Source organism: Diabrotica undecimpunctata, chromosome 9 (genome assembly GCF_040954645.1).
Source record: "Diabrotica undecimpunctata isolate CICGRU chromosome 9, icDiaUnde3, whole genome shotgun sequence".
In the NCBI taxonomy this organism is placed as follows: domain Eukaryota; kingdom Metazoa; phylum Arthropoda; class Insecta; order Coleoptera; family Chrysomelidae; genus Diabrotica; species Diabrotica undecimpunctata.
Window position 1 is genome coordinate 30,425,449 of NC_092811.1, and position 16,743 is coordinate 30,442,191.

Below are 16,743 nucleotides of genomic sequence, written 5' to 3' on the forward strand. Positions count from 1 at the left end.
AAAGATATTTAGTTATCGTATGTAACTTCGTATAGCAGCTAAATATTTACCTTATATTGAGTCTCAGCGGGAGTGTTAGCCAAAAACGGTGGTTGACCAACCAACATTTCGTACAGAATGACACCCACGCTCCACCAATCACAGACGTGTGTATAGCCCTTTCTTTGTAGTACTTCCGGTGCTATGTAATTCGGCGTACCTACCAGAGAATGCGCCAAACATCTATGTTCTCGACGTCGCCGCCTTTCCAAAGGTTTGCAATTACATTCTTCGTTCCAGTCATCTATGGGATCCATGGAATCTTGTCTACTATGATCGCCTAAAATAAAAAAAGACAAATTAATGGACATATTTAGAGATTTTAATATTTGATGGATACGAATAATTTGAACAAATATTAAAATATAACAATAATCAGCATGCATCCACAAATCATAGTATCAGATTAATTCATGAACATTTTTTTAGAAACAATTTCGCATCAACCTCTGAGGTTATTAGCGACATATATATGAGATAATCTATCTGTATAAAAGGCTATGATGACAAGTCACGCCATTTTTCCAGTAAACTAACGGCGCCATCTAGGAAAGAAATCTGAACTACCACCATTTGACATTTCATTTCATTCATGACGGAGAAGAGGATGGATAAAATGGAAAAAGAAAAGAGAAGAAATATGGACTGAAGCAACAGAGAGAACACTAAAAAACTTCGCCAGAATCAGATGGATCAACAATCCATTAGAACAAAATAAAGAAGAATACAAAATGGCGAGAAACAAGGAAACGCAACAAATAAAAAGAAGAAAAATGACTGGTTAACTGGTTATAACTCCGGACCGCAAAGGTCGAAAACTGGACCGCCAAAAATATTTTAATATTTTAATCACATAAATTTTAAATATAATTTTTAAAAGCCTTTTCTTACGTTTGATTACCATCGTAGAGTTGGCAACACCGTTGCCACTTAGCTTGGGCATCCCCGCATAGAGTTATAAACACTGTCGCATCGCCGACATTGGCCAGCCAGTCGTAGTCACATAATAGAGCTGAGAGCAAGTGAGTGTTATTGTGACGCCGTTTGTTTTTTGTGTTATTCCCTTTTTTTGTTATTTCCCCTGATTTTTGTTTTTTATTGGTATGGATCGTAAAAAGCGTAAAGTTGAAAGTGAAAATAGGGAAGTTTTTGACTGAATTTACTGAACAGTATTGTTTTACGCTTCCTGATAGACCTAGCGCCGTTCCAGTTTGCCTAATATGCAATAAAACTGTCGCTCTTATTAAAAGTACTAATTTAACGACACATTATGAAACGAACCATCCACAGTGTAATAAAAACTTTCCTCTGGAAAGTGAAGCCTCCTCCTTTCCTCCTCGACAAAATATACAGATCTATTCTGTAACTTTTAATAAATCGAATAGAAATGACCAAGTCGAATCGTAATTACCTAAAATCGGAATGTTGGATATCTATCGCGTCGTTTTTGTGTTTGGATTGGCATTCTGTAACTCACATCGTAATCGGTGTAAATCGAAAATGCCAACTTTTACTTGACGCGCTCAGAACAAGTTCAGTCAAGTTCAGCGCTCAGTCAAGCTTACTGGAGTTATTGGACGATATTAGGAATAATCTTATTCCGACAATACAATTACAATTTACCCTTCCAAAACACCATCTTTTGCGCTCTTTACATAGAGAAAAGACGTTAAAATGAAATTAAACGATTGCATTTCCATTCAATTTGAGTTCCACCATTCTTCTACAAGTGTTTCGAGGTTTCACCCCTCATCAGGAAGACTTGTGGTAGCTTGAATTAAAATAAAATGCTTTTATCTATATGGTCGTTATAGTAACATACCATGTCGGTGTACGCTAGTAGCGACATCTATATCAAGCAACAAGAAGTCAAGAAACTCCTCTTCGATGACGAATTAGGTAAACTGTGAATTTAAGCTTACTAAGTTATTGGACGATGTTAGGAATAACCTTTTATTTCGACAATACATCTATAGTTTACCCTTGTGAAGGAATATTCCTTTTAATTCTGTTCTGGAGTGTATATATAAATAAAATTTAAATTACTTACCGTTGGGCTGGTAATACTTGGAATTGTGGGTCCACCGAAAGCCTGTGCACAGACCAAAATCAGTCAACTTGATATGTCCATCTTTATCTATGAGAATATTATCTGGCTTGATGTCTCTGTGGATAAAACCCATTTTATGTACACTTTCCACCGCACACGTTAATTCTGCTATATAAAACCTAAAAACAGTAAACGATATAGCAAAACTTTAGAATTAAAATGACATTTTTAACTAAAAATTTGACGTTTCAATCGTTTTCAAAAAATATTTAAGAATTGTGTTAAAAAAGGGTGCATATATAATGAATATGCCCTGGGAATAAACAGAATTACGCTGAGGCGCATAAGAAGCCATAGGCGTACGGTTTTGCTCTCCTATTGAATTATTAAAACTTAGTCAAGTTGCCGCTTATTTTGGCAAGATTGGCTTTCAGTTTGTTGCAAGTGCAAACAAGAACGTTCCTTGTTTGAACGTCGTATTTATTTTTTACCTTTATTTCCTAAATTGGTTCTTACGTTTTAAATAACTATTAGCATTAATATTTGTGTTTTATTCTTGTTTTGATCTGACAAGTAAGTATGGTGTCTTTATATATTAATGTTTATATAATTATTTTTAAATCTCGGCAGATTAAATTAATAATATATAATATAATAAGTATACCAAAAAAAAACAAATATGTCCAGCACATATACTACTGATAAGGTTGTCGAAATAACTCTGTCCTCCAAGAAAACGAACAAAAAAAAATGTCATTTTGATGTCAAAACGAAAGAAATTATTTTAAATATTTATAAGTGCGAAATATAAGAAAATCCTACTCTAGATTAGATTAAGATCCTTTCGGCTTATTCCACTGCAACCTTTTCAGATCTATTGTGGTCCTCTAGTCCTAGATAACATCCTCTAGCCTGGCCCTTTTTATAAAGTCTAGTAGCTTCGAGACTGTACCTTCCATGTAGCTATTTGCCGGTGGATTTTCTTCTTCTAATGCAAAGAACCGCACATTTGCCACACTGTCTCACTGATATAAAACGTGCTCTGCCGTTTCTTCTTCGAGGTGACAGAATCTGCACAGGTCATCATCTGATAATCCCATCAGCTCCAAGTGCCTATTCAGCTTACAGTGCCCTGTTAGAAGACCTACTATGGCTTTGACTGTCTTCCTGTCTTTGCTTATTAGGTCTGCCGTAAATTTTGGCAAATGTTCTGTAATGAACTGTTTCGCCTGTCCTTGTCCTGGTGAATTCCTATACCATTCCAGAGATTTGTGAGCTACCCACTTCCTTGTAGCCGTTCTTGTTACTGATTTTGCAACGCCGCAGAAGGGTTCCTGTCCAATGAATGGCATTGTTGAGCCTTGTTTGGCCATTTCATCTGCTTTTTTATTGCCCTTATGACCCTCGTGCCCCGGTACCCAGGCTACCGTAACCTTGCTACGGTCTCCTAGTTTATTAAGGGCACACACGCAATCCCATACTAGCTTAGAATTTACCTCTACAGAATTGAGTGCCTTAAGCGCTGCCTGACTATCTTTGAAGATGGCAACTGAACAAAAAGTTCTTTCCTGACTTTCTGTTTCTTCCACGCAGTGATGGATTGCAGTTATTTTCGCCTGGAAAACTGTCACATCCTTAGATAGACCGGGAAATGTATCCCTTGATTTGTGCCTACTATGCCGGCTCCCACACCCTCCAATGTTTTTGAGCCATCCGTGTACCAGGAGCAGCTTGTATGGGTACACCTTTATTCCAGTCTTCCCTGCCTGGTATCTTAATTGTGAACTTATTGTTAAAGTATCTAATAACCCTTGTGTATAGCCATAAAGTAATTTTGGGGTTAAGTCACCAATTCTTACCGCACATCCTTCTACATCTGCCTAGGCACATAGTTGCTTTCTGTGTGGTTTTCAGAATGTGAGTATTCCATGTAAGCCTATGATCAAAATATATCCCAAGGTATTTTGTTTCTTTGGTAAATGAAATCTCTGTTCTTCCCAGCACCGGTGGTTTTAGGCCTTGTAGTGCTGTTTTTTTGGTGAAGTTGACGATTTGTGTTTTCTGAGCATTGACTGTCAAATTTTTTCTACGTGTTTCAATTTGAAGTTCCGATCTCGAAAAAAAAAACGGAGTTGAAACAGCCATCCCCTCCACTTTCCTATGTCGATCTTTCGAAAGTACCTTCGTTTCGAAGGACTGTAAGTTTCGAAAAATTGGATGAATTTTATAGCTGTAACTTTCAATATAAAGTTTAGATTTTCATTCAAAATTTGTGCAAAGTTTACTTCTTAATGTTTGTAACAATGGAGATAAGATTTTTTTAAAAATAGTCCCTAACTTCGTTCTTATAGGTCATTGGCTTTTTTTTAAATGTGAGTTTTTTTACCAACTATCCAATGGTTGTACGTACAAGTCTGTAGCTTAAAAAATATAGAAGTTTTACCAACTATCCAATGGTTGTACGTACAAGTCTGTAGCTTAAAAAATATAGAAGTTATTACAATTGTTTATAAGTAAAAAATATACCCCTTTTTCAAACGTTTATTTTGTAAATAATTTTGATGAAAACGCAATATGCATTTAACTTCTGAGATAGTTTAAGTCTTAAACAATCCTATGAAATTTGCTAAATGTGTCTAGCATCATTAATAGAGCTAGTTCAATAGTTTAAATATTTAGCCTCAGGGATAAATAAATAAAATAACTTTTAAACTATTTAACCGATCGGGGGAAATTTCGCACAAATTTAAAAGACGGTAATTCCTCGATGTTCAAATGTATCAATAACATTTTAATTGTTAATAAAAAAATTAATAAAATTTATAAATTATTGAAAAAAAAAAGCTTTTTTGCAAATATCTCCGTAAATTATTTATCAATTTTAATTAAAAAAAAAAACTGGAAAATAAAGATATTCTTGATATAAAAAAATGATATAAATATTGTTTATGTAAAATATAAGGGAAAACACTTATAGGCAAAAAATCAAATTGTGTCCATAAATTATTGTTTAAAAAAAAACGCAATGTAAAATTACGAGTATTTTTTTTATCTATTCGTCATCTAGTAACCCCCACCTATGTCTTAAAAGCTTCAGATATCTGCGATAAATTTTTCGACCTTTTTTTTAACCAGACTGGGCTAAAATTAAAACATTGGAAATTAGCAAAATTTGCTATTTTCAGACGAAACCAAGATTTTTGTAAAATCATATGACCGGTGAATTCGTGTATTTAGAGGGCGAGGAAGACAAGCAATAACGGAAAGTCAGATTTGTTCACAGAGATAAAGGAGGAAGTGTTATGTTCTGGAAAAGTAATAGAGTCGGTGAAAGAACTACTTTAATTTCCATTCAACCAACTTTAATAGCTCATAGGTATATTGATTTGGTTCTAGAACCTCTAGTTAGACTCTGAAAAAGTGCAGTGGAAAAAAATTTAATTTTCATGCATGCTAATGCACCTCCACATACCAGCAGAGGCACTACAAACTTCCTTGAAGCAGAAGATATCACTATTTTGTAGTGGCCTGCTTGCTCACCCGACCTTAACCCTATAGAGCATTTGTGGGATATGATTACAAAAAGAATTAGACCTCGCCGGCATAATCCAAAAAACACTGTACAGCTAGTACAGGGGGCTCTTGAAAAAAGGAAATAACCTACCACAAAAAAAATTTCGACATTTTGTTTAGGATCATGCCCACGCGAATTGGAGCTTGCATAAGGCCTAGGGTTAGTAACACCGACTACTAAAAAAACATAAATAAATAAAAACGATTTAAACATCATTCCTTGTACATTGAACTTTTGTATGCTATTGACTTAAAAACAAATAATTTCAATTTTATTATTTAACAATTTTTGGGTTTCATTAACTTTCATGTATTGGTGATTAAATTGCTTTAAAATAAATATTCTTTGACTTCGTCGATTGTTTTTTTTAATTCGATTAAAATAATAAGAAATATCATATGATTCCATATCCATGAAACTATATTTATGAAACCATAAGTTTGGTTGTGTATATAAATGAATAAATTTCAAATACGTGCAATTCTCTGGTGCACTCCCTTGCTACAACATTAACACAGTGGTACAACTGTCCAAGTGCATAAATGAATACATATTTTTATCCATGGTTATAACTTTCTTGTAAAACCCTAATATCCCTGAGAATAACTAAGTTCATGCTATAACTTATTTAACAGATTTTTTATTTATTGTATTTCCTTTTACTACTTTCGTATTGAGCCGGTTCAATCAAATATGCAAAAGTATTTCTGAACAAGAACCCTGAGAGTAAAGATAAATTACTATTTTGGGCGTCTTCAATATACATAATTAATAATTATAATTAAAAAAATATTTTCGTTTAACATTACTTTATATTGGAAGTAATTAATTTTAAAAGTTTATTAAGAAACGAAAATTTCAAACTCATAAAGATACATATATAATATATATTCACTAATACAAAAGGTTTCATATATGTGCATCTTACCTGGCTAGTACTTCCTCAAAAATTCCTAATTTAATTAACAACGCCATTAGATCACCACCTGGTATGTAATCCATTACAAAATACAAAATATCAGAATCTTGAAACGAATAATACAGCTTGACTACCCATTCGTTGTCGGCTTCTGCCAAAATATCTCTTTCTGCTTTAACGTGGGCCACTTGATTCCTTTTCAGAACTTCCGATTTTCTTAAAGTCTTCATCGCGTATAAGTGATTGGTATCTATTTTTCTAACGAGCGTTACCTCGCCGAACGCTCCTACTCCTATCGGTTTTATTCGAACAAACATACTCTTGTCCATTTTTGCTCGTTTTAACCTACAAAATAATTATAACAAAATTAAAAAGAATATAAATGACACTTTTGTATGTAGAAAATAAAACAGTTTCATATAACATGGCGATTTAAATGAAATTAGGAATCTGAGAATAACCTTATATTTATATCTGCAGTCTGCCTGTCGGGACACCTAGTAGCCTTGGACTTGGCTAATGTTGCTTTTAAAATATTTGTATAAAATAAAATAAAATAATAAAATTAAGTAAAATTAAACAAGAATAAATAAAACTAAACAATTACCAAAATTAAATAAAATTGTATAAAATTAAGTAAAATTAAACAAAACTATATAAAATTATAAAAAAATATAAAAAATAAATAAAATTATAAAAAAATATAAATAATAAAAAATTAAAATAAATATTAAAAATTATGTAACATAAAATAAAATAAAACTATAAACAATTACAAAAATTAAATAAAATAACAAACCCTGAGTGCCGTTCGCACAAGTTTCGATTATTTTGTTTGCCCTATCTCCGCCCCAATAATTTCTGTCCCCAATTTTCAACCCCATAATCTTACCCTATGGTAGGCAAAATAATTTCGTTACAATAGGAGAAAGAGAGTTAAAAAGTCATTACTTAGTAATTTATAGGCTGGATTTTTGGTATTAGCCGAGATTGGAGACGAGTATTTTAAAAGGAGTTACCGGCGACGTAGCCAGAGAGAAAGTTCATTAGCTTCTCTGTATAAACTCTCTGCGCGGGTAGACCAGAAGGCTCCAAGGCAGATTCGAAGTGCAGTGTTGTGTACAGAATTAAGAAGTTTTAAATCTGATGGGCTAGCTGACATAAATTAAACTGCAGTAGTGTATTTTAAAACGAATAAGACATCTATAAATCTGAAGTAAGGAGTCTTCGTCTGCACCCCAATGATGATTGGACAGAGTTTTTAATATGTTAAGATTTGAACATAACAGTATTAATAAATGTATCATCAATGACGATCATCAAGGCTATCATGGTTTTGTTGACTGCTCTGCGAAACAGCTCCGCGGAGGTCATCCCAAACCATTGTCGCAGGTTTTTCAACCACGAGAGACGACGGCGTCCCGGGCATCTCCTGCCAAATACTTTACCCCGCATAACGAGTTGAAGAATTCGATATTTTTCTTCGTTTCGCATCTCGTGTCCGAGTTACTCAAGCTTACGTTGTTTCACTAAATTGAGCACTTCTTTTTCTTTTGTCATACGCTGTAGGAACTCAACGTTGGTGACATGCTGTAGATCCACATTTCGATCCGCTTTTCAGTAGCTTGCGTCAGTGTCAACTCCATGCTTCAATACATACATACATGTATACCATGTAAAATTGAAGAAATAAGTGGCCTAAATAATTCAACACTACTTTCTACTTATCAACTAACCTTACCTTATATAATTTGATTCCTTCTGAGACAGCATTTTCCTCATTTGAGTTTGCGCTTCAGAACTAAGTCCTATTTTATTCATTTCTTTCTCTAATTGCATTCGCCTAAATTGCCTTTGTTTGTAAGACTTGATCACATTCTCTATATGTTGCTCCATGAAAAATTTGAACGCTTGCGGTGAATAGTTCTTCACTTTTCCGTCTCGCCGTTCCTCCTCCTTTTCTTTGCTAATCTTCTTTCGTTCCGGTATAGGGGATTGGTGTTTGATTTTCGTATAAGGAGGTAGTTGAGGTGGTGTATCGTTGGCTTTAGTTTCACTATTGCCGTTGACTATGTGGTTGTTGTTTGAGTTGTTTTTAACAGATGAAGAAGCTAAAAAAATATAACGGTTAGATTGATACGAAAAGCTATAAATCATTCGCAAAAATCCAATTTCGAAAAGTCAAATCGAGACCGAATCTTTTATAATTCAACAATTCTTGCTTGAAAGCGTTAATCTGTAGCCTGCCAGTGTTTTACAATTTTTTATATGAATCACACAAATAACGAAAATAGAAAATTATTATTCCATGTTCAGAGTCCTGGACTCTAACAAAAAGTAACGAAAAGATCTTAGGATGTTTCGAAAGAAAAGTACTAAGGCGAATCTACGGAGCAGTGAGTGACAATGGAGTGTGGAGAAGACGATACCACTTCGAACTTTATAGAATATGCCAGGAACCAGATATCGTAAAACATATAAAGAAAGGAAAACTAAGATGTTCGTTTCATTAGTTCCGGAGTTATGATCGCTAAAAGTTGACTACAATAAAAGTATAGGGTTCTAAAATCTGCTTTTTAAATAAAACCCTTTACTATACAAAGCACTAATTGGGTACAAATTTACCTTAGCTACAGACCACTACAAGTTGGTTAAAATGTCAATTAAAAGTAGTCCGTCCGTCCAAAATATCTTATGGTTTAGGTTAAAAGCAATTTTCAAATATACAATAAACAAACAATATTACCTGTAGGTGGTAACGGAGGGGCTCCATTATCTGAATAATGATTCCTACTGTCTCCGCTGCTAGTCGACTGGGGACTGTCTGACCTGCATTCGTTATTCACAACAGGAGAATATTTCCTCTGTAATGAAGGGTGAACATGAGGACTAGCCCTCGGCGACATCGAACTATCTACCGTATAAACTTGAACGTGGTTGTCATCGGATGAATACGGCGGTGGGGGTAATGGCGGATGGGCGCCCATCCCTCGCTGCGCTTTTGCTTTCGCTTGCATCGTGCTGGCATAACTCGGAGGTTCCGTTGTTGGTACGGTCACTGGTGGAACGGTATTTGAGGGACTAGCGGCGGGTAGAGCTATTGCAGGCTTCGTACCATTATAACTATCAAAAATTCAATATTAATTGACTGAACCAATCACAAAGCAGAGAGGATATTCAAAGTATTAGAACCATCTGGTAAAATTGAACTACTACGTATTTATTTATATTTTGTTAATATAACACGGATATTTATCCGAATACATGTTGAACTGTCACGTAATTCAGACGAAATTGTGAACGCAAAAAATTGAACCTAAGATATTAGTTAGCCGAAAACGACTATTTTTGAAAAAAATATAAAATAAAAATAAAAAATCAGTTGTAAACATACTATAAATGCACTGACACTTATCAAAAAAGTTACAAAATTAGAAAGTTCCCAGTGAGTGAATAACTCACTGACTTATCACATTACATACTATCTTTTGTTTGATGTTTTTTGTTATGTAGGAAAGCGACTTAATTTCATGGTTTTAGGTAAGTAGGAAAGAGATGAAATATAAAAAATATTGCGGTAATATTCTGTACCATCCGTGAAGATGTGGATAAGTCAAATTTTCGTAAAAACAATATATCTCAATCTTGAAATACAGTATAATCCCTCTATAACGAACACGGTTATTACGAGTTTTCGCTTATAACGAGGTACATTAGATGTAACGTGAAATTTCTATTGAACTATAACCCTCTATAGCGAGGTAAATTTGCTTATAACGAGAGAAAATAAGGTTGAAAAACGTGTTTATTTACGTTTTGGCCCGACCGTAGCTATAAATAAATACCCTTTTTAAGTGCCGTCCGCAATAAACTTCTTACAATTTATGATTCTTAGTCGGAAATATACAATTTATGATTCACAAGTGTCATTGTAGGGGGTTGACCATTCACACCTAATAATATAGGTCCTAATAGACAAGATGTGGAAAGTGTTTTAAAGGTTGTCAGAAACTTTACTGCAATTGGAAGAAGACAGACTTTTTCCAATTGCAGACGCAGTCGTTTATGTTATTCTTGAAAATACGCTTTACACAGATTTACAGAATACAGATTTTTTGTTTTAACGTATATCATTGACAATAAAAGTAAACAACTCTTTTTTGTTTTAATATACAGTATACTCCCTTTATAACGAACACGGTTATTACGAGGTTTCGCTTATAACGAGGTACATTAGATGCCCCGTGAAATTTCTATTGAACTATAACCTTTTATAGCGAGGTAAATTTGCTTATAACGAGAGAAAATAAGATTGAAAAACGTGTTTTTAACGTTTTGGCCCGGCCGTAGCTATAAATAAATACCCTTTTTAACTGCGGGCCGCCCGCAATAAACTTCTTACAATTTATGATTCTTAGTCGGAAATGTAAAATTTATGATTCACAAGTGTCATTGTATTGGGTTGACCATTCACACCTAATAATATGGGTCCTAATGGACAAGATGTGGAAAGTGTTTTAAAGGTTGTCAGAAACTATCCAAGGACAAAACGTAAATGAAGAAGCATAAAACTGTTTCACATGTTTAGAAAATATGATAGATAGAATACTGGACAATTTAAAGCAGTCAAAAATGACAAAATAACTTTATACGCTTTATACATATTTACAGAATACAGATTTTTTGTTTTAACGTATATCATTGACAGTAAAAGTAAACAACTCTTTTTTGTTTTAATGCATTTCATTGACAATAAAAGTAAACAACTTTGTTTTAAAAACGCCATTCAACCAATATTTATTAGCATCTTATATTGCTCCGAATGGCTTCACTATAGAAAGTTAATGTTTTAGAAAACTACATATTCATATGTATGCACAATATTATAAGCGTCTATATTCTTTGATATTATTGTTATTGGATATAACGAGATCCGCTTATAACGAGGTAATTAGTCTGCCATTTCAGTTCTCGTTATAGAGGGAGTCTACTGTATTTCATTGACAATAAAAGTAAACAACTTTTTTTCAAAAACACCATTCAAACAATATTTATTAGCATCTTATATTGCTCCGAATGGCTTAATGTTTTAGAAAACTACATATTCATATGTATGCACAGTATTATTGTTGTTGGATATAACGAGATCCACTTATAACGAGGTAATTAGTCTGCCATTTCAGTTCTCGTTATAGAGGGAGTCTACTGTAGTTCTCTTTCAATTTCGTCAGGTGAATAAATGAGTAGTTATAGAAATAGTTCAAATTTGCAAGAGCTTACTTGTTAGAAGCTCGTGAATATTTGGATTTGACGATTTATTTGGTATCAGAACCGGTATATCGACTTGTCTAATATAGAAGAGTTTTAAATATTTGTTTGAAATAATGTATCTTAACTTGACCATCCGGGTACATAATATTCATTCAGTGAATAACTAGGTATGTAGAAATACCCAATTGGGCATGTTGCATTTTGCTTTATTTTTCTTGGTATCTTCAATTACCTGTTTATCAAAATAACAAAATAGTAGGGAGTTTTACATTTGAATGGGGAGATATATTCAAGACTAGTCCGTAAGTTTTTGTTTCAAGGTTATGCAGTTAACATGCGAGCCGGTATTTTAACGACCATTAAGTATTTTACCTGTTAAAACAAGACAATCTGCCCGAAACTCCTAGAAACATCAGTGAAAGACAAAGTTTAATACAAGTTGAAGAAATAAACAGTCAAAACAGTATGAATGTGATATCCGATAGTGTTCCTATGGATCGTATTGAATCAGGTACGTGTTTTCTGTAATTGCTTCTATTTTGACTAGTCATTTTTTTATTTGTATCTTGTAGGAGTAGAGTGCATTAATGCTAATCCCGGTTAGTCGACAAGTACGTTTAATTCAACTGACCGTGACCCTAACCAGATTAGTTATGATAGTTATGATTTCGATTCAGATGATAGCATCGTTGATCCCGATTTCTTTGAAATCTGAGAAATACTGAGAAAAGTAATGATCAAGTTGCAAATGAGATCGGTAATACTTTAAATTCTTTTTATCTCAAAATATGCTTTTTTTAGTTACTTAAAGGAAAAAAAAGGTGCACAGAAAAGAACAATAGTATCAAAGATGCAAAATTAAACCACGCTTCAGATAAAACTGAAATTGTATTCGATCTGACAACAGGAAAAGATTCGTACAAGGCAAATAAAAAAGATCAAGGTCATGTTTCAGTGGAAAACGAGCCAAATAATACAGAAAAAAGAAGAGTAAGGACACGAAAGCAGAGACAAGGAAGTAAAGAACTCAGAAATTCTGGTAAAAGTTACACTACTGAAAAAGAAAAGGTCGTAAAACCTAGAAATATGAGGCCATTAAAAGCATGTCGTATAAAATGTAATGAAAGGTTTTCAGATGAAGATCGGGGTAAATGTTTTCAAAATTATTGGAACTTGGAAAGTCGAGAAAGATGGGCCAACTATATTGCTTCTCTAATTAACATAAATCCAAAGAAAAAGAAAACAGAAAAGCTAGGACCAAGAAAAAAAAAGAGAATGTTCATATAAATATAGCATCATTATTGCTGACATACAAAAGCCAATTTGTAAAACTTGCTTCATTGTAACCCTTGGCGAAACTAAAAGATTTATTGAGATTGTGGGTGAAAAGAAAAAAATGCATTTTCTGGAATTATTTCCTGTGATAGACGTGGAATTGCGATTTCAGGTAATAAACGATCTGCGGAAGAAATTCAAAACGCCAAACATCACATTTTGTCATTTCCTAAAAATGAAAGCCACTATTGCAGGAATAGGGCATCTAAAAAGTACTTGTCTAGTGACTTATCTATTGCTAAAATGTAGGACATGTACAAAAAAAACAGCAGACAAACCTGCCTCAACGTTGTACAAGAACTGTTTCTACATTTTGAACCTTGCATTTAAAAAACCTAAACAGGATACTTGTTCTAAATGTGATATTTTCGAAACAAAATATATTCTTGAGGGGGAGAGGAGAAAGAGAATTTGAAACAAGAGAGGGATAAACACCATCAGCTCGCAGACGATGCCTACAAGGCGAAACAGGTGGACAAGGAGGTTGCGTCTTCAGACATTAAAAAAAGAGCATACGCTTTTCATCTTTAACAGAGCCTTCCAACCCCCTTTTTAACAGCGAACACTGTCTTTTATAAGCGTCAACTGTGGACGTTTAACCTTATCGTTCACGATTTAGCAACAAATGCAGTTACATGTTTCATATGGAACGAATCAACTTCTGGAAGAGGTGGCAATCGGATAGCTTCTTATATTTACCGCCTTTTAACTGTAACTTCATGATGTGGAAGAGATAACTTTCTACTCAGATACTTGTGGAGGCCAAAATAACAACCGGCAAGTCGCTTTCATGTTCACTTTCACTTCCAAGTTTTTAGTCACTGGGCATACTCAGTGATACGAATCATGCTCTTATAGAGAAACACACACATGAAGATCAACCACCCTAATGACTGGTATCAGATGGTAAGATCCTGCAAAAGAATGAAACCATTCAAAGTATTGGTAATAAAACAAGATTTCTTGTATTTCAGCAGTCTAGGAAAAGGAGCACTAATCGTTAAAAAAGTTAACACCGATGGAGAAAATTTCCTGTGGCAGCAGCTACCAAATAGTAAGGAGAAAAAGAAAGACCTACTTCGATGAAGTTTTTCATAATTTTTACCGAAATTTGCCCACTACAGACATGCAAGACTTGGACCCCGATTTGGAAGAGTTTGATGCAGATAATCAGTAGTTTTTAGTTTCCTTTTCCAATTAAAGTTGATCATGCATGTTATAAAGAAATAAAGTATAAAAAATGTTTAATTTTTTGACCTCGAAATTTACATTAAGTACAATAAGTCGGTAACTCAATAAGAACACAGAAATTTGGCGTGAAGTGGGTAGGTTAAAAAAAGTTTTTTTAAAAGTAAGTGATATACTCACAGTTCATAATATTATGTATTTCATTTATTGCATGATTACCCGCCAATTTCTACGAAAACTAAACTTAAATTTTTTATTCCTCAAAACTATTATATATACATCGGTTTAGAACGTCTTTCGACGTTGTCCGATACCTAAACACCATCTCTTCCTATCTTCGCAGTCGTTTGTTGTTAAATTTCTTTCGCTCATGGACTTGTTTACGCCGTGTTGCCCTTCTAATCTGGGTCTTCCTCTTTTCCGTCGAACTATCGGTTGCCATTCTATTACTTTTTTGGGGAGTCTTGATGCTGGCATCCGTTGAACATGCCCATACCACCTTAATTGTTTCTTCTCTATATCTTGAGTTATATTTCCTTCTATTCCCATACGTTGTTTTATTACATCATTTCTGATTCGGTCTCGTCTGGAAATACCTAAAGATCTTCTCATTGCATCCATCTCTACTGCTTCTATTCGCTTTTTGTTCTTTTCACTAATTCTCCATGTTTCAGCGCCATAAAGAAGAGTAGTTTTAATCATGGTCTCATATATATTAAATTTCTTTCCTTTCGTTATCTCTTTACTCCACAGTATACTATTGAGACATCCTAAGACTTTCTTTGCTTGAGTGATTCGTTTTTCTTTTTCCCGTGTATCAGTTCCTGTATTGTCAAAAGCAACACCCAAGTAGTCATAGCTCTGACAGCAGGAAATATGTTGTCCGTTTTCGAGGTCTATGTTATCTGACTCGTTTCCAATACAAAGATATTTGGTTTTTGTTGTATTGACATTCATTCCCCAGTCGTTATATTCTTCTATCAGTTTTCTTAGCATGTACTGCATGTCTTCCCTGTCGGTCACTAGCACTACCTGGTCATCAGCAAACTGGAGTGTATATATACAGTCAAAACTATTAAAATGTTTAAAATAGTCATAATGAAAAGTTTGTAGTTTTGATTTATCGACTTATTCACAGGTGGTACATATATTTTTGTTCATATTTGTGCAAAGATCCCACAGACAGACCATACTGAACATTTAGTATCAGGTACACTGGCTCTGGGCCGAAATCCTATGAACAATTTGTCCGGATACAATAAAGTGAGTGTAGTTTACCCGCAACTATAAAATAATAAAAGTTTGCGTTTCTAGCGAATCAATCGTTCAGATCCTCGACAATATAGATGCGTTTTTGGGAAGACTACCATAGTAAAATATAAAGATGAATGTATCATAACTATAACGCACTTTCTCAGTAGTATGTTGTGGTTCACCATTAATGACCAAAAAGATAAAACATGTCAAATAGACGATGCGATATGACCAGAGAAGACAAGAACTATTACAACATTCCTTCTATACAAGGTAAAGAACATTGATAAGGTATCAAATGAAATTATTAGTTCCACAGCAACTATGTAGATTCATGAGATCAATAGAAGTTTGCCAATAGACATGTATAGAAATTATACCGTTAAGACATAATGCAAAATTTTAACAGCTTTCTCGTGAAGACCTGATTCTTTTTCACTGTAATCTTCAAAAGGTTTGCAGCTCGATTTTAAAATCTTTTTAAACACGATGTTCAATTTTTCCAGATTGCACTAAAAATTTATCACCCAATGTGTAATAAAATTTTAAAAAATTTACCCCTTCTGTTGTATAGAAACGGTATATGACGGAGGCGGCACAGACACTGCGGGAGGAGTGGTACTCGTTGGTGACGGAAGCTGAGGTGATGTCGGTGCGATGGCAGTCTGCAAAACTGGTTTTTGTACTTGCGTACTTTTTACAGACTGCATGATGATCGGTGGCTGTGAAATGGTCTGGCGTGCGCCCCAAGCCTGCAATGGTGTTGGTCGGGAAATGGCTGTAGATGCAGCGCTTGTAGAAACCTACATAAAATATTGAACTTCCTTAGTGCTTGAGTGATATAAATATTTTTAAACGAATTTTATAATCTAAATTTAAAGTATAGTAAATGTAAAATAGAAAAATCCAGAATACTAATGATAAAAGTACTGTAATATGCAATCAACTCTTTATCACCTAGTGACCTTTTAAATATTTTAAACGCCTGGTGGATCGAAAAATCGAAGTTTCGAAAACTGTTTTGGAATAGTGCGCAAAAGTTGCCAGTTGGTATTACAAAACTAATCTTTCTTGCAATTTTTCAAAAAAATTTTTTTTTTAATTTTGCGATTA

General features: G+C 34.1%; 1 protein-coding gene across 2 annotated transcripts in view; it reads right to left on the reverse strand.

Moving 5' to 3' along the window:
• Window positions 1-16,743, reverse strand: part of wts (serine/threonine-protein kinase warts) — a 63,330-nt gene that overhangs the window by 27,730 nt on the left and 18,857 nt on the right. For both annotated transcript variants that reach the window (XM_072543081.1, XM_072543082.1), the window contains exons 5-10: window positions 16,189-16,433; window positions 9,329-9,705; window positions 8,324-8,693; window positions 6,592-6,927; window positions 2,090-2,268; window positions 51-319 (exon numbers count right to left, since the gene is read on the reverse strand). In XM_072543081.1, the coding sequence (XP_072399182.1) occupies window positions 51-319; window positions 2,090-2,268; window positions 6,592-6,927; window positions 8,324-8,693; window positions 9,329-9,705; window positions 16,189-16,433 (1,776 nt within the window). The remainder of the gene's footprint in view (window positions 1-50; window positions 320-2,089; window positions 2,269-6,591; window positions 6,928-8,323; window positions 8,694-9,328; window positions 9,706-16,188; window positions 16,434-16,743) is intronic.